The 22,113-nt window shown below is 58.2% G+C and overlaps 1 protein-coding gene across 5 annotated transcripts in view; it reads left to right on the forward strand.

The window, feature by feature from the left end:
- Tspan11 (tetraspanin 11) overlaps positions 1-22,113 on the forward strand; it is a 50,514-nt gene that overhangs the window by 24,083 nt on the left and 4,318 nt on the right. For all 5 annotated transcript variants that reach the window (XM_010611572.2, XM_010611576.3, XM_010611575.3 and 2 more), the window contains 5 exons: positions 5,813-6,004; positions 17,178-17,252; positions 17,855-17,959; positions 20,014-20,172; positions 20,396-20,482. In XM_010611572.2, the coding sequence (XP_010609874.1) occupies positions 5,813-6,004; positions 17,178-17,252; positions 17,855-17,959; positions 20,014-20,172; positions 20,396-20,482 (618 nt within the window). The remainder of the gene's footprint in view (positions 1-5,812; positions 6,005-17,177; positions 17,253-17,854; positions 17,960-20,013; positions 20,173-20,395; positions 20,483-22,113) is intronic.

A 22,113-nucleotide genomic window follows, 5' to 3' on the forward strand; every position in this document is an offset into this window, starting at 1 on the left:
TGCCTGGGCAGGGCCAGTGGGTGAAGCATGGCGGTAAAAGCCCTCTGCCCCTGCACAGCACAGGGCACTCCGCTCTGAGGGCTTGCTTCCCGGGTGGGTCTGCAGCTCAGTCTGTAAAGGGGGCCTCAAACAGGATGTTAGGGTTCTGGACTTCTTGTCCCCACTATGCTGCTAGAGTTAGTGACCTTGGGCCATCGCCTCTCTCTGGGCCTTAGTTTTTCTTTCCAGAATGTAAAGGAAGGGCGTGGACCCTTCTCCTCCCTCCCACTGTAGCCCTCTCCCAGGGATGCTAAGATGAATGAGGTTTAATTAAGAGGCTACAGCAGGAGACACAGGGTAGCTCTCACAGGCTGTGCTGATGTAACTATAGAAACATGAGGGAGGAGCCAGTGGGGAGAGGCAGAGCTCCGTGGAGGGGCTGTGTGAGGGCTGTGTGCTTTCTTTCCGCAGGCTCCTGGGCTGGGGCCCAGCTGTGCATGAAGAAAGACTCCCTCCCAGCTCCCCCTGGGGTCCTGTGGGATTTCCCCTCTTGGTAGGGTGGATGCCAAGGGCGGGAGTAATGTTCTCATTTACTGTTCAAGGCTCTTTAAAATGGAACCGTGAACACAGTGCCTCCCGGTGGAAACCACCCTCCCCCTGACAAAATGGGCACACAGACTCCTCACCCTGGACGGGTTTGAGCCGAGGACACCTTGCAGAGAACAGAGAGCGCCTCCTCCCCTCAGAAGCAGGAAATGCCCAGTCGCTGTGCTTGGTGGCAGCTTCCTTTCCCCTAGGCTCTCAGAGTTCTGGGTGTGGAGTGGGGCACCCTCAACCCTAGGACCCCGCTTGTGGGCAGTGGGCCCCACAGCCTGAGGAACAGTGGGCTCAAAGGTCTCCTCGGCTTCTCCCTGACCCCAGGCCAAGTGTGCAAGTTACTCACTTGGCTTCCTCCCTGGCAGGCATCACCTGGTGGTGACCGAGTCTTTCCACCTGGCCACCCACAAGTGACGGAGAGGGGCGCTATCAGGCTGTGCCCTCAGCGATCTGAGAGGCTGCACTGCCAAGCAGATGCTCCATGGGCGGTGCTGAAGGAGAATAAAGGCACAGCAGCCTGGCACTGAGGCCCTAACAACCTAAGAAGAGGCCCTCCCCATCGGGTATAGACTGCCCCTTTAAAATAATGGTCATATAGCAGGGAGAAAGTGTCATTGCCCAAGAAACCAGCAAATACAGCAGTGTGGAGAGCAGTTTACCTGTGCAGCCCCAGCCAAGTCCCATCCACCGAGTGGCACACTCACCATGGACTTCTGGGGCAGAGGGCTGTGCTCTGGGGCTGGGGTCCCCCTGCCATGCTGAGGGCTCCCGGGAAGGAGGAGGTGGTGTCACAGGGGTCCTGAGGGACGGCCCTGCCCACAGGTGAGAGCAGCTGGCCCCCTTGAAATGAATTTAGGAGGATGTGTAGAAGTTCAGCAGGAGAGAAAGAAGGAAGAGGAAACCTGAGTCCCAGAGAGGCTGCCTAGCTTGTGCAGATTCTCATGGCCGATCAAGCCAGGGCTCGGATGGGACTTGGGCTCTCACCCCCAAGTCTTCCCTCTGACCACCCCACTGATGCACCCTTAGTGATGTCCACTGCCCAGGCCAGAGGAAGCAGGACTCTGGCGCCTCCAGGTGGGACAGGAAGCGGGGCTGAGAGCAGACAGGGTACATGTGGCCCTGCTGTCAGGTCGGGGCGGGCCACAGGGCCAAGTGCATGGATGGCTGTGCGGTCCCAGTGGGTGAGCCCTGCCCCAGACCCTTCCAGAGCAGCCTGGTGCTCAGCAGAGAGCATAGGTCATGCTGTGGCGGTGTGTGTCCTGACCCCGGTGCCGTGGGCTTCCCCGGCCTGGAGGGAGAGGGCCTTCCCGGCCAGGCCATGCTTCCCCACTATGACCCCAGGGCCTGCCCATGCCGCTCCTATCCCTGCCCTGCTCCCAGGCCCTCTGGCAGCTTTCCTGTGGGTCTGCAGCTTTGGTTCCAACCCGGCCTCGCATGCGTGGCTGCTCAGCTAACCCTGGTCTAACCTCGCAGTGACCTGAACAACGTGCTGGCAGTTCCTTTTCTGTCATGGGCGGTTCCTGGGTGTCCTCCTGCCTGCCACACCAGCTTTACCCGCTGCAGGATTTTCTGGCTCATTGGCCACAGGCGACAGCTTTGAAGCTATAGTAGCTAATATTCCACAGAGCGCAAGGCCGGTTTCATGAAATGCCCTGCTGAGTCTGCCTGGGGTCAGAGTACCCCGAGCCACTGGTCCTCCTCTCCCTGCCTCTTCTGCCCCTCTTTCTGCTGCTTAGGAGGTTTCCTCCAGAGCCGTGGTCGGAAGCACCCTGCTGGAGGTGCACTGGCAGAAGTTTGCCCCTGGTACTTACAGGGGCGTTGGGGTACCCACGTAGGGACTTGGAGTTATTCCCAGCCAGCACCCCGGGTTACAGGTGAAGAAGGGAGACACAGAGAGGCTGCATGTCCATCCCACCACCACACAGCTGTCAGGGGCACAGCAGGACTGGGCCCAGGGCCTCTGACTTCTACCCCCCATTCCACATTTGGCAGCTTTTCCTCTCCTGTCTGCAGGAAAGGTGGTTTTCCAAAGAGCTGACCAAGTCCCAGGCAGAACTTGGACTCTTGTTCCTTCAGGCTACTCACAGGTGGTGTCCCTTTCCCTGCTGCCCTCACCAGGTGTCCCATGCACTGGGAGGGCTGAAGATGCATCTCCTGACTTCCAGACACCAGAATGAGCCTGGCTTTGTTGTTTTCCAGACCTTTTCAGGGCAGCATATCCCTGCAGATCCCTCCCGACACTGCGTCGTCGGGGACCATGCACTGGGGACCCGTCTGCCACCCTGGCCCACCTGCATGCTCAGCCTGCTTTGCAAGATTCTAGTCTGGCTGGAGCAGCCCACTTCTCCCTCCACCATGTTTCCCATGGCCCCACACCTTCCCTGGGAGTTGCATTTTACTTTTCTACCTAATCTGATTCTACCTGGGCTGACGGAAAATTATGCTTCTCATTATCCCACCTTCTACCTCAAAGCTTCTACAAAGGGTGGAGAGGAGGCTAGAGTTCAAGTCCTGAGCAAAGGTCTACAGTGCTCCTAGCAACTACTCCCTGGGGAAGCGCGAAGCTTCAGTGCACCCTCCCAGAGCAACGTGGTCAGGTCCAAAGCCAGGTGTGTTCTGAAGTCAGCACAACGCCACCCACTGGGGGACGGGAGCAGAACTCTTGGAGCCCTACTAGTTATGAAATCAGGGCTGTGCTTCTCCCTGGGAACTTGAGAAAATGCTCATGCCTAGCCCCACTGCCAAGGATGCTCATTGGTCTGGAATGTGGCCTCCGTTTCTCCTGACTCCCTAGGTGATTGTGGAGCCAGGGCTTAACAGGGACATAGAGGTGGAGAAGACTTTAGAACCCATCAACCAAAGCTCCTCACCTAGTTCAGGAATGGTCTTCGGCCCCTGGATCTGAATGTCTTATTTAATGTGCAAGGCAATCTCTCTGGACAAGAGACCCAAATCCTTTCATCATTGGCTTCTTGTCCCCCAGGACATGATCATTAACTGTCCCCAGCCCCAAGCAGACGTATTCTGGTGATCCTGGATCCAGTTGCTCAGCCTACACTCTGGTTTGGGGAAAACAGGGTCAAGCAGCTCACGGCAAATAGAGGACGTGCACCCTTCCATGGACATCATCCATTAGAGGCCAAATTTCCTGGCTTTGGCTGGGGTGAGAGCAACTCAGCATGGTTGGATTGACCAGCAAGCTGACTGGTGTTCAGGACCTCTACCTGACGCTATCACATGTCTTTGATTAATAAAAAATGAGAAAGGAATTATCATTTAATTAACTCACTGTGTTTGGTAGGCCAAAGTCTGACCTTGGGAAAAAGAAATGAAAAGGTTCTGAGTGGATATAGCCTGGAAACTACTGACCTAATAACTCCCTTATTTGAGAGCTAAAAGCTGAGGTCTATCTGAGAGCTTGATGGACTATGTTTGGGTCACCCAGCTGGTTGTACAAAGTTGAGGCTTTCACCCAAGCCTTCCAGAAATGTCGTAAGGGACAAAAATCAGCGTGTGTGGGATGCTTTGCGGACAGTCTCACTGGTTATGCGGGGGGCGAGGAGGGGCCGCCTCGTCCCATGTTCAGCTCCATTGCCTCACACTCAGGAAAGCCCTGGCTTGCCAAGGCTGGGTGGACCATTGATAACCCACGACCATGGAGAACTGGGGGAATTATTGAACCTGGGGTTCACCAGAGCTAAGACAGCAGCAGTTGTAAGACATGTCACTGATCTCTGTTCCATGAGAAACAGTGCTGCCAAGTACCTTAGGTTGTTAATCACAGGATGCATCCCAGTCTTGGGGAGCCTGAAATGTGAGAGAGAAGTGTGAGTCGTGGGGTGGGGTGGAAGAGAGATGCCACTTCCTGTCCCATTCACCTGGGTGGCCCAGCTGTGGCCCCAGGTGACATCCTTCCACCTGGTTCTCACAGCTGGAGGGGGAACCACTGAAGGTGAAATAGCACTTGGAAGAAGTCAGAGCTGTTTTGAAAGCAGGGGTGGAGATGCAGGCCCATCCATTCCATGGCATCCAGAGACAGAGCCCTGGATTTGCCCCCAGAAGACCTGATCTTGAATCTCAGTTCTGAAACTCTAATGGTGTCAACTTGGGCACTTTCTTATCCTCCCCAGCCTCGGTTTCCTCATCTGCAGACAGCCATACACGCTGCCCACCCTCACAGTTCAGAAGGGCAATGGCCAAGTGCACACACACCGAGTGTATAGACGCCTGGCGCATGTTAATCCCTGAGAGCTGTCTTCCACCCCTCAGCTGAAGGCTGCCCAGAACAGTGAACAGGGAATGCCGTTGCCTGCAGCAGGCAGACAAGGAAAAGCACTGAAGGAGTGGATGCAGCCCCAGGATGTGTGGGTGCTCCTCTAGCTTTGGTCACACCCAGGACCCCTTGAGGAGCATCCACCATCCATCCTTAAATGGGAACCTTTCTTAAGTGGGGGCCGGGGAATGAGGGCAGCAGAAGTCCTCCCTCGCGGCCATGTGGTTAGAAGTCCCAGGTGTCCTCTCACATCCCAGGCATGCTCCCTAGCGTTCCACACTGGCACCCTGAGGGTGCACGCACGCACACACACGCACACGGCTCCACAGTGTGACAGTCACTGACAGTCATTCAGCCTTATTGAGGGCCCTGCCATGTCTTCCCTGTGCCCTCTGACTGCAGTAGGCAGTACCCCCTCAGGACGGGGAGGAAAACAGACCATCAGTGAGAAAGACAGCTCCCTCCCTATCCTCTGTGGATAGCATGAAGCACAATGACCATCCCGGGGGTAGGCAGTGGGGCTAAGTGGGTGGCCCTGCCCCCCAGGCAGGACTATGGCCCTTGGCCTTTCCTGCAGCCACTTTATCTCCAGAACAGACCTGAGAGTCCCTGATGGAAGACCCAGGGAGCGGCAGCACTGAAAGTGCCACCCGAGGAAGGTGGCAGCAGTGGAGCCATCAGTGACCTCTGGATGGCTGGGTTAAGGCCCCACAGGTGCACCCATCCCTGCTCACAGGCACCCTCGGAGGGGCCTGGCACTGGGATCAGGCCCAGAGTCAAAATCTGGCTCTCGGCTCACTCCCAGGCAGGAGGACCCTGAGTGAGGCTCCACGCGGCCAGGCCTCCGATCCTCACAGCAAACCCACACCAGAAGCTTCTCACGGCTGTTTGGAAGGGAGCTAGTTGCATGGACAGCATGTGCGTCCAGCAGGCCCTGCCTCCACCCTGTCTCATCTCCTGCAGGTGGGCGGCGCAGCAGTGATGGCCGTGGGTGTCTGGACCCTGGCCGAGAAGAGCGGCTACCTCAGCATCCTAGCCTCCAGCACCTTTGCCGCCTCGGCCTACACCCTCATCTCCGCGGGTGCTCTTGTCACGGTGACTGGCTTCCTGGGCTGTGCCGCTGTCCTCCGGGAGCAGAGGGGCTGCCTCTCCACAGTGAGTGCTGCCCCGGGTGCTGAGGGTGGGAGAGTCCTGCCACTGCCCCGACTGGGCTCCACCCAGAGACAGGCATGGCCCGGCCTGGATGAGAAGGGCACGAGGCCAGAGCATGGCCAGGTGGGGTGGCTGCCTGGGGCCTGGGCCGGTTGCATTGTGCGGTTCCTGGACAGGAGCAGCAGGGCAGCCTTAGCCTCTTCTGTAGCCCCTCTTCCCGCCCTTCTCCCTCTTCCTCCTCCTCTTTCTCCTAAACTTCTCCCTCCCCCTCCTCCTTCCTCCTCTTCCCGCTCCTCTTCCTCTCTCTTTCCTCTGCCTCCTTCTGATAACCTTCAAAGGCCCAGGTCTCCCCCACCACCCGGAGCTCCCCGGGTGCCCACACACAGCCGGCCTCATCCCACCCCCGCTCCCTGAGATCTGCCCTGGCCCCTCCCAGGCACCCCAGAACCATGCCACTGGATATTCCAGCATGCCTCTCTTCAGCTTAGGGCGATGCTTTAGAAAACATTATTATTGCCACACTCTTTCTGTAATGTCGCAAAGTAACAAGGCAGTGTTGGATTTCCTAACTGACCCAAAACACTGTTCTTTGTTTTTAACTTTGAGTCAAAATCTAAATCATGTCCAGGTATTAAATGCTTAATTTGTCTCCTAAGCCTCTTTCTGTCCCTGCTTCTCTCTCTCCCTTCTCTGTTTTTCTGTCTTTCAGTCTCTCTCTCTCTTTCCCCTCCCTGTCTCTGTCTGTCTGTGTGTCTGTCTATCTCTCTCTCTCTCTTTCCCCTCTCTTCATGATGTGCAGGTGATGGTGGGGACAGAGGACAGGCAGGGGTGAGGCGGTTTGTCCAGAGTGCTCCCTGGAAGGAGGCCAAGGAAACAGGCTCAGCTGAGTTAGAGCAAGGGAAGACCCTGTGTGGGACCTCAGGAGGTACATGGGGAGGTCACCAGTCCCATCAGGAGCAGGAAGGGGAGCTTGTGGCAGGGCCAATGATTGCCCTGGCGTGACTGGTCACTGGGCAGGTTGCTCACAGCCTGATGTGGGGATGTGAGGCAGCAGGAAAACATGAAGTTCTGAAGCTGACAACACCCTGCGCCCTTCCTGGGTCCCAGCCTACCTCAGCCTGCAGAGCACTGAGGTCGGGGCTGGGCTCCCCTGGAAAGCTGCTTCCCTCCAGGAGGCCCAGGGGCCTCGTCCTGGGGAGTCGGTGCTGGACAGCAGCAGAGACCAGGCAGGCAGGAGGGCAGGGGCCTGGCGGTGGAGCTGAATACCCAGGGCAGCCAGGGCTTCCTTACCCCTTAAATAGCCCACCTGGGTCAAAGCTTTCTGGGTTGGAAGGGAGCTGACGTTTCAGTGAGGGGAGAGGGCTCCCTCAGGCATTACTAGAGGATGCTCCCAATTCTGGCTCCTGGGAGAGCTCGAAGAGCTGCTCCTCTGGGTGGGCACAAAGGCCAGAAAGAGGCTGAGGGCTCAGTCCCCCCCTCGCTCTGCTCCTGGTGCCCCCATTGTGGCTGCTTCTCCTCCCTCTCCTCCTCCACATCCTCAAGTGAGGCTGACCGTGGAGGACGATGTCGCCCGCCTCCCCAGACGTGACCTGGATGCCATTTGGTCTGGATTCTGCCCAAAGGCACCGAGCCTATGCCTTGGGCTGCCGGGAGGGAGGTGGACTTCAGTGGACTGGCAGACTGGAGGCTTCCGGAACCTCTTCACCCACCTTCTCTCTTCCCAGTCACAGGCAGAGAGCTGGCCACCCCTGGGGTTGGAGCCGGTGTGGCACAGGCCCTGGCACAGGCTGGCTGGCCGGAGGTGCTTCTGTGCACTCAGCTCTGCTTTGCCCCTTCCATGGGTCTCTGGCCCAGCCTCCCTGAACAGTGAGACCAGAAGTGTGCACTGGCACCAGGGCAGGACACGAGGTCAGGCGTCTCTGAGAGCAGGCTAACAAACAGCAAACCCCATGGCCGGGACCTTCTTTTTCTGCATCCCCTGCCTCACAGAAGCAACGGCAGAACTGAGCATGGGTAGACCAGAAGGGGCCGAGGACCCTGCTTACAGTCAGGGAGCTGCCAGCGCTTCCAGGGCTGACACAAGAGTTCTGAAACCGGGCTCCATTTAAAGTCACATGGTGTGGTTACAGTGCTTTAAAAGTGCTCTGTGGTTCCCGAAGTTCCCTTCCTGGCTTCGTTTCCCTTTCCCCCACCATTTTGAAATCTTTAATCAGCTGAAGGCTGAGGGAAGCTGCAAAGGCAAAGGCAAGGAGTCTCTTGCTCGCTAGGAAATGATCCCCAAAGAGAAAAGAGAAGAAGCAAGGCCCCCATCTGAATGATGGCATCCAGCCCATCGGAAGGGAGGCTGGGTCAGAGCCCCCAGGGCAACAGTGCAGCTGCTGACGCAAGGCAAGGCCATGTCCTTCCTGGGCCTCCGGCTGGAGCCTCTGCCACCCTCAGCCATTTCCCAGGAGACGACAGTGGCTCACCTTCAGAATCTGCAAAGGAGAAGGGAATAGGCTCTCAATTATGCACCGGAGATCTCTTTTTAGCCACGGCTGCATGACAGAGGAGATAATTCAGGCCAGCCAAGCCCAGGCCGATGACCAGGCCGATGCCACCCACATCAAACAGAGGGCTATTTCTAGAGTTTTGAACAAGGGCTTCGCAAACTTTTGTATCTTCAGCCAAATGAAGATTGTGATGGACGGCTTGGACTAAACTGGGTCTTTGTTGGGAGCTATTTTATTTTTAGGGAATGGATAAAAAGTAAGAAGCTCTGGAAACCAGTTTCTGAAAGTGAGGAGACCCGGAATTGTAATGCTTCCGTCCTAGTGTCCAGACACGGTTAACTGGGGAAATAAGGTCTAGAATCTGGGGCAGGTCTCCATCACTTGCACGAGTTTCTCTTGGTCCTCTAACAAGTCGCCTAGCCTCTCTGCCACCTCCGTGACCCCATCTTTGTACGTGTGAGGATGAGGAGGTATTTTCAGGTCTTAGGAAACAAGTCACCACATTATATAAAGATCATAAAAATGTGGCTCTAATTAACATTCTGTCACCATGGCCAAGCTCCTTTGAGAAGGGACCTACATAAACAGTTATGCTTAGAGCCATTTCTCCTAGGGTCTCCACAGCCTTTCGAGGCTGCACCCCCCAAAAAGCTGGAGATGATAAGAAGTTCAGAAGGAAACAGGTCCCAAGCCTGGGAGTCTGTGTCCTGCCCATGGCTTGTCACTTTGTCTGGCTCCTCCCTCAGCCACAGGGTGTCCTCACCTCCTGTGGCACTTTGGTCCTTGAATCAGCTACCCCTAAGTCCCAGAGGGACCAAGAACCTACAGCCAGAGTGTTGGGCATCTACCATTCCTTCCGGACAGAGGGACAACCCATGTGCTTAATGCAGTGGAGGCCGGGAATGGCAGGACAGCCCATCCCAGGCTCTGCGGAAATGGTACAAATACTCTAAGACACAGTTAGCCCTGACTCCCTGGGGCTGCACTGACATCATCAAAAAGTCCATGGGCAAATCAGCTCTGAGCCAGGACAGATACGCCCCCCACACACACTCAGCCTTCCTCCGTGCGGAGTGTGCAGAAGGCACACCTGGAGCTTGGGCCCTCCACCCACATCCTCCACCTGGTGGGAACCGGTAACTCCCCTCAGCCTGCTGCAGGGCTTTCTTGCTGTGCCTGGCAGGCTGTACCCTGCTCTCCTATGCCTGGACACAGCAAATGGGCACACACCCTCTCCGCAGCCTAGGATCCCTGGTTTCTTTCCAAGTGAAGCCCAATCTGTGAGGAACTTGTAAGGGTGTATTCGAGGATTACCCACCGTCCTTCCTTCCGCATCCATTTTCCTGGGCAGATTGTAGATCTGACTTCGTAACTGGAGAAAGACATGGGACAAAACCACCCAGAGCTAGACACAGCACGGCCAGGGCCCAGGGAAGCCCCAGAGAAATAATAGGAATGGCAGGGAGTGGAAGATGGGGCCCCTGAGGACAGGCAATGGAAGGAGGCTGTTCACGGGCAGACAGGAGGCACAGCAGTGAGAAGCCGCACAGGGTGGCTGCTGCACAGGGTGGCTGCTCCCTCCGTAGGCTCCCTGCGCAGCACACAGGTCAGCCCGGAGGAGGCTCATGCTGCAGTCCCTGTGGTGGACTGTGGCTCCAAGACATCCTTCCCGAGAGAACGTTTCACAGGGAGGCCCAGTGGGTCACACAGCGTCTGGCCGTTCCCCTATTGCCCCTCTGTGCCTGAGCCCACCTTCCCCAGGCGGCAGCAGGTGGGCAGGCTGACTTCCTCCCCACATCCTCTCCACTGTGCACAGAGGAACCACCTAACCCGTCAGCCTTGCAACTTTCCCTGCTCTGCTGGACGCAGGAGAGGGAGGGAAAACAGGCTCCATTCTTGTCTTGGAGCCTAGTAAGCAGCAGAGGGTCCTGCAGGAAAGGTGAAGGCCGCGCAGGTGGCTTAGAGCCCTGCTTGGCTTTGCTCAGAGCTCTCATGCTGCGCCTCGATGATCCCTATTTCCCGGCTCCTGTTCCAGGAGCCCAAAGTCTCCAGCCTCTCTGGTTGAAATTTCTCCTTCTCAGCCTTTCCTTTCCTCAGAAGAGACTTGCATCCTACTGTCACACCAGTAGACACCCATCACCTGTCCCCTCCTGGGGTCCCCGCCACTACGCCTTTTCCTGCCCCCTCCCCCAGTCCTTCTGGCTCCACCTGTGTGCACAGCACCGCAGGCTGCACCATCTCTCAGCAGCCTGTGAGGAAGAGGCCCTTCCGGGTGGTGGGATGGCTGCACACCTGCATCCAGGGGCAGCAGCGTCCTCCATGTTCCCAGAGCCTGGTCTTCACCCTGCAGCCGGCTGGCCAGGCCCTGGGTCCACTCTGAGTCCTGCTGCAGATCCCCTGGAAGCCTGGCTGGCACCTGTCTTTGGCCTGTATTTCAGGACCTGGGTTCTCCCTCCACAGCCCTGCACAGCACACACCCACAGCCTGATCCTCTGAAACCTCAACATTTGCCTTCGATTTCTCGTCCTGTGCCTCTAGAATGCCTCCTTCTGGCCTCTCCCTGCCCTCCCTCCTCCCCTCACTGGGATGGCCACTTCCTCAGCCCACCCTGCCCTGGGCTCTCAGCTGCGTTGGATCAGCCCCCGGCAGACCTGGGCCTCATGGCCTGGCTGCGGAGCAGCCCCGGTGGCCTGGCCAGGCCCAGAGTCCAACACAGCTGTGGCTGGACGGCCCGACCACGAGCCGTGCTGGTGCTGGAAAGGTGGAGACCACCTGTGAGGTCTTGTTGCAGGACTGGCTTGAGGCGCCCAGATCGTGTCGTCTCTCTTCTGCACAAATCCCCAGCTGTTGCCAGCCAGCCATTAACTGCCAGGAAATAATTTTCCCTGAGTTCCTCACTGCTTAAACAGCCAGCTCCATCTTTTCTTGCTTGTATCAGTCTGAGCGCCCGGCCCTGCCCACGCAGCCTCAAAGGGGCCTCTTCCCTGCCCCCTAACCAGAGTCTTTGCCTTGCTACCACGCTGTCCTGAGAATCGCTAGCACCTCACCCTGCCAGGCTGCCGCACACCCAGCCTCCATCGTCGGACACAACCTGGCCGGAAGCTCTGCAAACCATTTCCTTGTCTAATCATGCAGAACTGGCAGAGTCAGAAGAGAAGCATTTGGGCAAGCTCCCTCCCTCTTTTGTGGCAGAAAGTCTAAAATCCAGTTTTGTAAAGTTCTCAAAAATGAGCGGCCTGTGTCTCGTGCCAGCAGATCTGTCCCAGGAATTACCTGGGGCCCAGCTCGCCCCTCTGAAGGCTGAATTCTGATGAATCACCTTAATGGCTCAAACAGAAATGTTTCCTTGCATCTCCCGCAGTCTCTCCATAGAGACAGCCCTGGCTTGGTTCGGAGGATGCTGTGCTGCCCCAGCTTTCTTTTGGATCTGTAATTTTAGAAAGGATCCAAATTCACTTCTAGCTCCAACTGTTCCATTAAAGAATTAAGAGGAAAAATACTTTGATGCATGGCCCAGGGAAAGATTAATGCTTGAGGCCTGTTTTGTGCTTAACACGCTTGTTCCTTCTGAAGGAAGATGGCGAGGCAGGCGGCAAGATCTTTCTCTGGAACACTGGTTCCTCGTTTCCATCAAACCAAAATACCTGCGGTTGTTTCTGGGGGGACCACAGTGGCCCTGCATGGCAGGGCAGGGTAGCAGCCCTCAGCCTCCCTGGACATGTGTCCTCACCTGCACGGTGCACCTGGTGCCAACTCACGAGGCTCTGTGAGGAGCAAGGCCGGAGCTCAGCTGGGGGTGGTGGGGAGCGGTGGTGGGAAGGACTGCAGAGAGGGCTGGCACCCGGAAGAGCTCTCGCGCTGGCTGCCACCGCCCTGAGCACCCCCTTTGGTGCTCCCTGGAGTATTCACCCTGTCCAGCAAGTTCACTTACTTTTAGGGGAAGAGGTATCTGTCCACAGCTTCCTTTGGGGGAAAGCTGTACCCTGTGCTCCTCCTAAGCAGGCTTCAAGGGCAAAGCCTGCACAGCTCCTGCAGGCCAGTGGATTGATGCCCCCTCAGGAGAAAGGTGGGCTCTGCTGGTGCGGTGTCAGACAGGGGGTTGGTAAATACTAACCAACCTGAGGTGCAGCACTTCTAAATACCATACCCCCGAGGGGTTCTTATTACTGGCTTTTGTTTAGTAATTCAAAAACTGACACCAAAACACTCTTATGCCTAAAGGCAGATACTACCTAGCATGAACTTCTTATGCAAATCTCCCTACAAACCCTTCCTCAGCTCAGCTGAGGGCTGCAGCTGCTTCAGAAGACAGATTCTGCCCAGCCACCCCCTAGGGCTGTTGGAGTGTCCTTGACCCCGTGGCCTTTCCCCTGGAAACAGGGACAGAGGCTGTGTAGATGTCCCTGCTCCTCACTTGGGCCAAGGCGAGCAATTTAAGCCACAGAAGAGCCCCCCCAAGGCAGGCACATGGAGAAACTCCTCCTGTGCACCCGTCTTAGGTGGCTCAGAAGTTACTTCCCTCAGATCCTCTTCCATGCTCCAGTGCACAGGGACTGGCTGCACCCAGGCGCCATCGCCCAGGACTGGAGGAGGTGCCTGGCAGGTGGGCAGCAGCACCCAAGCCTCTCCCTTCCAGTGGTGACAGCAGAATGACATCTCCGGGCATTGCCAAGTGACCACCCCGGGGCTAACTCAGGGCAGGCTGAGAAAACCTGAGAACCTCACTGAAGCAACAGCCCTGTGTCTTCAGGCACAGAGGAGGTGAAGCCGCTGCCCCCTACAGATGCGGTTCTTGAGCAAGGGCACTTCGCAGGGAAGTGCTCTCCCCATCTAGACCAGGAGTGCTCCAGAGGGGCTTCTGCAACCGGTGCATCCTGGGCAGCGTGCAGAAGCCAGAAGAAGCCACGAGATGGCACAGTCACTCGGTGGCAGACACGTGCCCCAAAGTGAGGCCCTCAGAGGAGCGACAGGTGGGCAGCAGGGTGCAGAAGGAAGAATCGAGGAAGGCGCTTGCAGGAACCGGGTGAGCAGGAAGTGGGCAGAGGAAGTGGGAAACAGCTATGACCAGGCCCCTTGAGTCCTTTGTCCAACAAGGAATAGAACCGCGAATGGAAAGGAGGTTAAAGGGGAAGCGTTTGTTAGAAGTATAAGAAGACACGTAGCTGCTGTGGGGTGTAGGGAGGGTCCCAGAAAGTAGGGAACGGGAGTGCTTTCTTTATCCTGGTCCTGTGTAGATAAGTAGAGAGCAGAGCTTGTTTGGTTATGGAAGGATCGCCTGTCACAGGTAGCTCAGTGGGTTTAGAATAACTAGCTGGAGCCCAGGCTTCATGGCGTCTAAAGCAAATCAGTTTCCAGCAGGCCAAGTTCAAGGGAAACGTTTACTCTGTGTTTCTAAGTTCCAGCAGGTGCAACTCGGACAATGAGGAAGTGTCAACTAAGTTAGCACACCCAGCCTTGCATCAGCTCTCCTCTTTGCTTTGTGGTTCAGAGTGTAGCTAGCTGCGTGCTCACAGTAACCCGTACCTGGGTGTACATGCTGTTTCTTTGCATCATGCTGCCTCTCTCGTGCCCTTTCACAGAAGCACTGTGGGCATTCCTCAAGAGGTTGGCAATGGCCGCCCACCATTGTGGCTTAGAGGAGCCAAGACTGAGCTAGAAACTGAAAGGTCCAGTAGATACCAGAAGTCTGGGCAGGGGGTCCAGGAGAAAGGTGCTGAAGGCCGAACACCCTGGCCCAGATGGCAGGGGACTGCAAGCATCACCCCTCGGATTTGCACAGGAGCCCTCGGATGCCTGTGCTGGCCCCAGGGTAAGGGAAGGTGGGAGGGCAGAGGTGAGTGACTGTGTGCGCCTGTGGTGTCACCCAGAACTTCAGCAGCCGCCTCACTCCAGGGCTGCTAGCATCCTGCAGGAGGGTGGAGCCCCACAAGCACGGCTCTGCCTGTGTCCCAGGGGCTGTCACCCCTCGAGCTGTGACTGAAGGCCTCCCCTGCACAGGTGAGTCATACACCTGCAGCCTTCCTGCCAGGGAAGCTGCTCTACCCTCCGAGCCAGCCTGGCCATCTTACAGGCTGGAGCTCCGTTCCGCACGGAGGGGTGCTCTGCACACCACAGGCGCCTTTCTCTCCCACTGACGACCCTGCTGGTCACACAGCTCATGGGATCCCCAAACCGGTCCCTGAGAGACTGCACGTACTCGTTTAGCCTGCCATGACATTAAGGGTGGGGCTCCCCATCTCCCTCTTCTTTGCCTGTGTGCAGACACAACTGTACTGCCCTGGGGGCCAGTGAGACACATCTCAGGACTAGCATCAGGCGTTTATCAGAGCTGATGGTGCGGACAGAGAAGGGACGTGGGCGGCGAGGTGCTGCCTCCTAGCTGCTGGTGTCCAGGCTGCCCAGGCTCATGGACACGCCACCATCGCTTCCTCTGTCCCACGGGGGTGCCCAGGCACACACCTGAGGGCTGCTCACACCCCTACCTCGGGTGGACAAGGAGTGTGACACCATCACCACCCTCTGGCCAGGAGAGGAAGGCCTGTCCCCCACATGGGACCTGGGAAGGCCAGAGCCCAGCCTGTGCAGCCCTCGTGCATCTCTCATTTACACAGGCGTGGCGGCCAACCGACCAAAGCCAGCACGTTGAATGGCATTGCCCCAGCATTCCCGGGTCTTCAGCCCCATCTCTGAGAGTGGAGAGGGACAAACTACACCCCATTTTGTAGGGCTCCCACCCCAGCTTCCCTGGGTCCCACTCAGGACCATCCTGAGACCCAGGCAGAGCAGAGTCCAGGAGGCCAACAGAATGGAACTTCTCCCCGGCTTGAGACCCCATCCCTGGCACCCAGGGCCCTCAGTCTCCTGTCCAGATGGCCTGAGCCTCGAGGCAGAGCCCACAGGTGTCCTGTGGCTTGTGTGGGACCACTGGGATGAGGCCCGCCCACCAGGCCTCCTCTGTACCTCCTCAGCCGAAAGAGGCCTAATCCTGGGGTGAGTGAACAGAGCTTGGACACACAGGCTGGAGCCTCTCCTGGGGCAGTGTAGACCCTGAGTAGGGAGAAAAAGGGGCCAGGGACTCTTCAGGCCCCCAGGTGCTAGGGCAGGTCTGTCCCATGTGAGTTAGCTTTCCATCTCTGTTGCAGAGGACCCTGGGATGACACTTTTAGGAAAGGCTTCTTCGACTCATGGTTTCAGAGGTTTCAGTCCATGGTCAGCTGGTGCCACTGTTTCCAGCCTGCATCAAGGAAGAAACTTGGCAGAAGGGTGTGGCAGAGGGAAGCTGCTTAATTCATGGCAGTCAGGAAGGAGAGGAGAAACAGAGAGGCCAGGGACAGATCTGTTCTACGGTTCTCCCCATCTCCAGCTAGGCCCACCTCCTAGTTTCCACCACCTCCCAAGAACGCCATATAATGATATCTCCATCAGTGGATGATTCATTGATGAGATTCAGTCTCTCCGAACTGCTGCCCTGGGACAGAGCCATCAACATGTCAGCCTTTGGGGCCATGTCAGACCCAAAGACTAACCTGTAGCCCCAGCTCCGAAGCTGGAATGAAATTTCTGTGGGGAGAAAAGGTGTTGACTTAATGCAAAAGGGAGCTTTGTGCTTCAGTTCTTTTCCATGAAGAGAAACATGCCCTCCCTGTATTTCCGAAGCCTTGCCCATGCCACGCCCTGACTGAGTGCCCACAGGGAGGCCTCGGCCCACGCACTGCCTCTGAAGAGGCCACCCACCCACCTTCCCTCTCGGGGACCCAACAGCTGCCTCCCCTGCCCAGCTCCTGCCCTGCCTGGGAGCCTGGAGCTTCAGCTCTCATCCCAGCCTGGGCCATCCCTAGAGCCTGTGCACCAGTGACCGTGGGCCTATCCCTCATGTGGCCAGGTGCTGGGCAGTGCTGGGAAGTCTGGAGACAGGCGCTCGTGAGTGGCCCCTCTTTCTCCTCTCCCCTCAGCTGCTCCTGCTTCTTTGCTGCATCTAGCCTGCTTGTCACCTGTCCCTGTCTCCTCCCAGCCCATGTGGGTCTGACCTGCTGGCTCCTGAGAGGACACAGTGGGACCTAGCAGTACCCAGCAGCCTCACTGCTGTGCAGAGGCTGTGGGAGAGGCAGGACCTGACCTCTGCCAGCCACCCGAGGGCACAGCCTGGAAGATGGCAGCAGCCACAGGGCTGCAGCCAAGAGCAGCCTGACCCTGGGGGGAATCAGGCCTGGTGAACAAAGGTAGAATTGCCCTGCAGGCCAGAAAGGTACCCAGGGCATGGGGCTGGACATGAGTCACCTTGCCCGACCCGGGCCCTGCTTTCTCCCATTTGTGCCTGCCTACTGGCCTGCTCACTGCTTTCTGCAGACCCCAGCCTGGCTGCATACCCTTCCTAGAGCTCGGCTGGCAGCCCTGTGCATAGCAGCGCTGTGACCACTTGTGCGTCTGTCCCTCCTCCAGGGACTTGGTGCCAGGACCATCTTGGTCATGGTGCCTGCGCCTGGCATCCAGGAGGCTTCAGTGAAGAGTGGTGCAGGTGTGATGGGGCCAGCAGACCATGAGTTAGGGCACGGGCAGTCCGTACCAGCAGCTGGCAGAGGCTGTTGGCACAGAGCTCTGGGGAGAAGAGGGTGGCAGGGCAAGGGGGCCGCCACCAGACAGCAAATGTTCGGCACCCTGATCCCTTTTTCCCTCCTTGCTCCTAGTACTTCTGCCTGCTGTTCGTCATCTTCCTCGTGGAGCTGGTGGCAGGGGTCCTGGCCCATGTATACTACCAGAGGGTGAGTGGGAGGCGGCGAGGCCGAGGCAGACATGCAGGCGGCCCTGATGTGAGGGCTGACAGTGCTCGGCATCTGGATCCATCTTCCCGACACGTCTGTGGTGCTGAGGTGTCCACGAGGAAGTTGGGGAGGGACATTCCCTCAGCGTCAGGGCCACCCTTGTCCCTCCTGAGGAGGCACAGAGGACAAAGCTCCCGAGAGAGGCTTGGGCAAGGGAGAAATGCCAGGCAGAAAAGAGGCTCAGCCTTTCTGCCTGGGTTGGACGAGGAGGAAGTGACTGGCTGGGGTCCCTCCTATCCCAGGGGTTTCTGGGTCGTGGGCAGGGTGACACTGGCTGGTGGGGCAATACAACTGCAGGGACCAGTATCCTTCTGGTGTCCACAGGGCCACCATGTCATTAACAGCATCCCCTCATAATCAGTGCAAATCCGAAGCTTATAGAAAGCAGCCTGTGCCCAGCCCCAGCCCATGCAACCTGAGCTGTCCCTGTGCCTCCTCAGGACACTAAGGGCCCTGCTATCCTGGCAGCCATGTGGGGGAGGCTTTGGAGCCCACCGTCCCCGTGCAGGGGCAGGGGTCCCACTTTTGCTCTCCCTCTGCAGCTGAGTGAGGAACTGAAGCAGCACCTGAACCGCACTTTGGCAGAGAGCTATGGGCAGCCCAAGGCCATGGAGATCACGGCCTCAGTGGATCGTCTGCAGCAGGACGTAAGCCTCCCGAGCGCAGTTCACATCCTGACTCTGTCTCTCCCCTCCCCCTGTGTCACTCTGGGCAAGTTCCTGCCCTTCTCTGAGCTTTCGCTGCATCCCTAACATGAGCTTCTCAGAGACGTAAGGTCAAGGTGTCTCAGGTGTCCCCGGTCACCACGGACATCCTCCCAGAGCCTGGTGCCCTTGCTTCACCGTCCTCTGCCGTCATGTCCACCATGGCCCCAGCGACCTCCTCCAACTCTCCTGCGGCCGATCCGTTCTGGCACCAGAGCAGGAAGCTGGCCTTGCTGGAAGAGTCCGTCTCAGCTTCTGGCTGTGGCTGCCTTCCTCTCTTCAGGAAGTGGGATCCAAGGCCCAGAGGGACAGCAGGGCAGGCAGCCAGAGGTCAGAGACGTGACCACCTTGGCCAGAGTGCTGAGGGACAGCACACAACTCTTCTTTCCAAAGCAGCCAAGCAGACCGCTCCAGTGAGTCCCACAGTCCCGGCCTCTTGAAGGAGACAGGCCATGCTGTCCATGTGGATGTCCACACCCAAAGTTAGATAAAGTACAGATTTCAGTCCCTGTCACTCTGGACGCAGTTCACGCACTGTGGAACCACATGTGGCCACCACAGATCAAGGACATTTCCTGCCTCGGAGAAAGTTCTGCTGGACAGCGTGCTCTAGAGCCCTGCAGTGCATGTGGGGAAATTCCAGTAGCTTTGGGTCCCTGCCTGCTGCCCCAGCCCACCTCACCTGGAGCAGGGAAGCTGCAAGTGGGGAAGGAGGAGGAGGTCAGTGAGTCCTAGACTCCCTGCTCCCAGGGGACATCAGGAGGGTCCCCTCACAGGAAGCAGGCCAGGCAGGGCACAGGGGAGCCCCACCCAAGGGCCCACCCAGAGGTGTACGGTGAGAACTGAGCCAGACAACACATGGGAGAGACCCTGTCGGGGGGACCTAACTCAGGAAGGGATGCCGACTCAGTGCTGGGCTGGAGCCCCACTGAGGAGAGGTAGGTGCGGGTGTGTGCACAAAGGACACAGCTGGCCGAAAGGCGCTGCAGGGACAGTCAGCACCTGGCCTGCATCTCGGACAGGAAGGGACACATGCTGAGAAAGCAGCAGCTTCCCAGCCCTGTGGGGTGCCGCAGTTAGGTCCATGACACATGGACACGCACAGCAGGCAGGCTGGGGTGCTGGGTGGCCCTTTGTGATGCTTCTCATGTCGCTCTGCAGTCCTCACAGCAGCCGTGAGGGGAGCTTCCTGTCCTTGTTTCACCAGTGGCCCAATAAGATGCTTCCTGAGCAGCCTGCTGCTCCTTGCCCTGCCTGTGCGCTCCTGTTCACTCCGCCTCTGTGCCTGGGACCCTGTTCCTGCCACAGCAGCTTTCTGGCCCTTCCTCCTCTGCACCACACATGGGCTCTGTCCCCTCTCCTCCTACACATCAGTAGAGCTGACCCGTGCCCGCTCCTGTTTGAGCCCCATCCCCTCACGCCAGCACACACTAGATCCTTGGCTGTGTGCAGACTCCGACCTCAAAGCCTCTGTATGCAGGGCCAGAAGCGGCCAAGTCCACGCTGAGCTGGCGTCTGTCAGCTGGTACTTCCCCACCCTGGGGCTGCAGATGCTCATGCCAGCCCCTGGGCCCCATGCTGATCTGCCCACGGCTGGGTGCTAGGACACTCCCAGTGCCCCTGCAGTCTGGGAGCTTCAGGCATCAATGCCCATTTGGACACCCAGGATCTCAGGCAAGGCTGGGCCCCTGTTGCCCGGTTCTGCCTCCTGGCCAACATCCAGGAGACCTCCCTTGCATGCGTCTGCCCCTGCCTGGGGCCCAGGCTCTGCCACCAGCCCCTATGTGAGCCCTCCCCAGCCTAGGCCTCTTGTCTGGTCTCCCCAAAGGACTTGGGTGACTCTTTGAGGCTGCGAGTCGGTGCCCCAGCCTGTGGACCAGACACTCACCACAGAGAAGGCAGAATCCAGGAGAACATTTGGGAACAGGCTGAATACTGTGGCCAGTGGCCTGGGAGGGACACGCCAGGCCTCACTACAGCTGCCTCCTCCCCTCCAGTTCAAGTGCTGTGGCAGCAACAGCTCAGCGGACTGGCAGCACAGTGCCTACGTGCGCTCACGGGAGGCCCAGGGTCGCCGGGTGCCAGACAGCTGCTGCAAGACAGTGGTGGCGCACTGTGGCCAGCGGGTGCACCCCTCCAACATCTACAAGGTGGAGGTGAGTGCTGAGCTCCCATGGGCCGGGGCAGGTGGGCAGGGTGGGAAGCCCAGGGCCTCAGTCCTCTCTTCAGATCAGTGACACCACAGCATCCTGGGGTCCCCAGGGAGCCTGGGAGCAGTTCAGAGGCCAGGTGGGGCCGGCCCTTTCATCCCACCTCCCGGTCCTCTTGCTGCCCTCCTCACCCCGCTGGCCAAGGCACCCTGACTACGCTCTCTTCCAGGGAGGCTGCGTAACCAAGCTGGAGCAGTTCCTGGCTGACCATCTGCTGGTCACAGGGGCAGTGGGCATCGGGGTGGCCTGCCTGCAGGTGAGTCTCATGGGGGATAGATGGGTGTCCGGGAGCTCTTGCAGCCCTTCTCCAGGGAGGCCAGACATGCCCTGCCCCTTCCCTGTGCAGCCCTGGATGGACCCCGTAGTCATCCTCCCCAGAAAACGTGGGACAGCTTGGACTGTGAGGAGCAGGGGGCTTGGGGGAGCGTGTGGGAGTGCAGGTGTGTGTGTGCACTCTAGGTGTGCAGGGGTGTCGGTGTGCAGTTTGGGTGGCGGTGTGGGTCCCTGAATGTCTGCGTACATCTGGTCTCACTGGTTTGCGAAGGTGCGCGTGCGTGTGTGCCCGCACACGTCCTTGCGTAAGTCTTCGTGTTTGCGTGCATCCTTGCACCCAGCTCTCTCCAGAGGGTAAGGAATGCCCTGGGCTCTGCTTCCCCCGCGCCCTCCAGCCACCCAGCTTGAAATCAGGTTCATGGAGCGCGAGGAGGTGTCTGCCCCGCACACAGCAAGTGGAGACCGTGGGCAGAGCTTCTCCAGCTGCCCTGTAGCTTCAGCTCTGGCCTCACTCGGTGCCACAGCAGCGTCCAGAGAGGGCAGGGACTTTGCCGGGCGCCCGAGCCTGGGACTAGCTCTGCTCTTGTGCGCTCCTGAGCAGTTAGGTCTCCTCCCGCCCATGAGGGTCAGCACTGCAACAGCCGCGCAGGGAGCAGGTTTTCTGTCCGTCACACGCATCGTTCCACTGTTTCTCCTGGGCGACTGCCTTGGAGAACAGTCCAGACTACTCCCCAGAGCCCGAGGGTCAGCGTGCCCTGGAGTCGTCTGCACTCTGCTTCAGCTCCTGCTCAGCGGAGGGCAGAAACCCGTTTCTCTGGCTGAGACCCAGCACGGTCCGCTCCACCTCTTCTCCCCGACCCTGTGCTGCTTAAGCAGCGGCCAGAGGTCATGGGGGCGCAGGGAGCGGGACTACAGGCACCTGGGACCAAGGTCAAGGCTGCGGGCCCAGCTACGGGACTGACATCCGGCAGTGGGCCTGCAGGCACACGCGGCCCTCCTGTGCAGGCTCCCCCGCGCGCCGTGGAGTGGCCGGGTCCCGAGACCGCGCTTCCCCGGGCTACAGTCGTGGATTTGCCGTTTTCTCCACTGCCGCCCAAAGAGCAAGCTCTGCGGTGGCCAAGTCGCGGGTCAGAGCGCCCTCTGCCTGCCAGGTCAAGCACTGCGTCGCCGCGCCCCGAGCCAGGCCTCCAAGGCCCCTTCCTCTCGTCAGAGCGACGCCAGGCCCCTCCTGACTCTCAGAGATGGCTCGCAGTCTGGGTTCCCTGTCGGGGAGCAAGGGAGCCTTGATTGGAAGCCTGGCTTCCAGACACGAGCTCTGCCTTTGTGTGACGGAGAAGTCACATTCCCCCTTAGTTTCCTTACCTGTAGAATGGAGAGGCCGAACGTTTTTTAGCCATTTTCAGTATTTTCAATTTTTTACTTGCTTTTTGTCAGTACATGTCTGCAGCACACAGTGCTCAGACTTATGGTGGGGAGCTGGCACTGCACAGAACATTTTCACCCTCTTTGCCCCAACTGCCCCCCTCTCCCTTCTGCTCCTTCCCTTCTTGGTCCCCTTCTATCTGCAAAAGCTCTATTTCCATTTTTCTTTGGTTCCTTTTTTTTTTTTTTTTT

Source organism: Fukomys damarensis, unplaced genomic scaffold, assembly GCF_012274545.1.
Source record: "Fukomys damarensis isolate Sample0158 unplaced genomic scaffold, DMR_v1.0_HiC HiC_scaffold_19, whole genome shotgun sequence".
Lineage (NCBI taxonomy): Eukaryota > Metazoa > Chordata > Mammalia > Rodentia > Bathyergidae > Fukomys > Fukomys damarensis.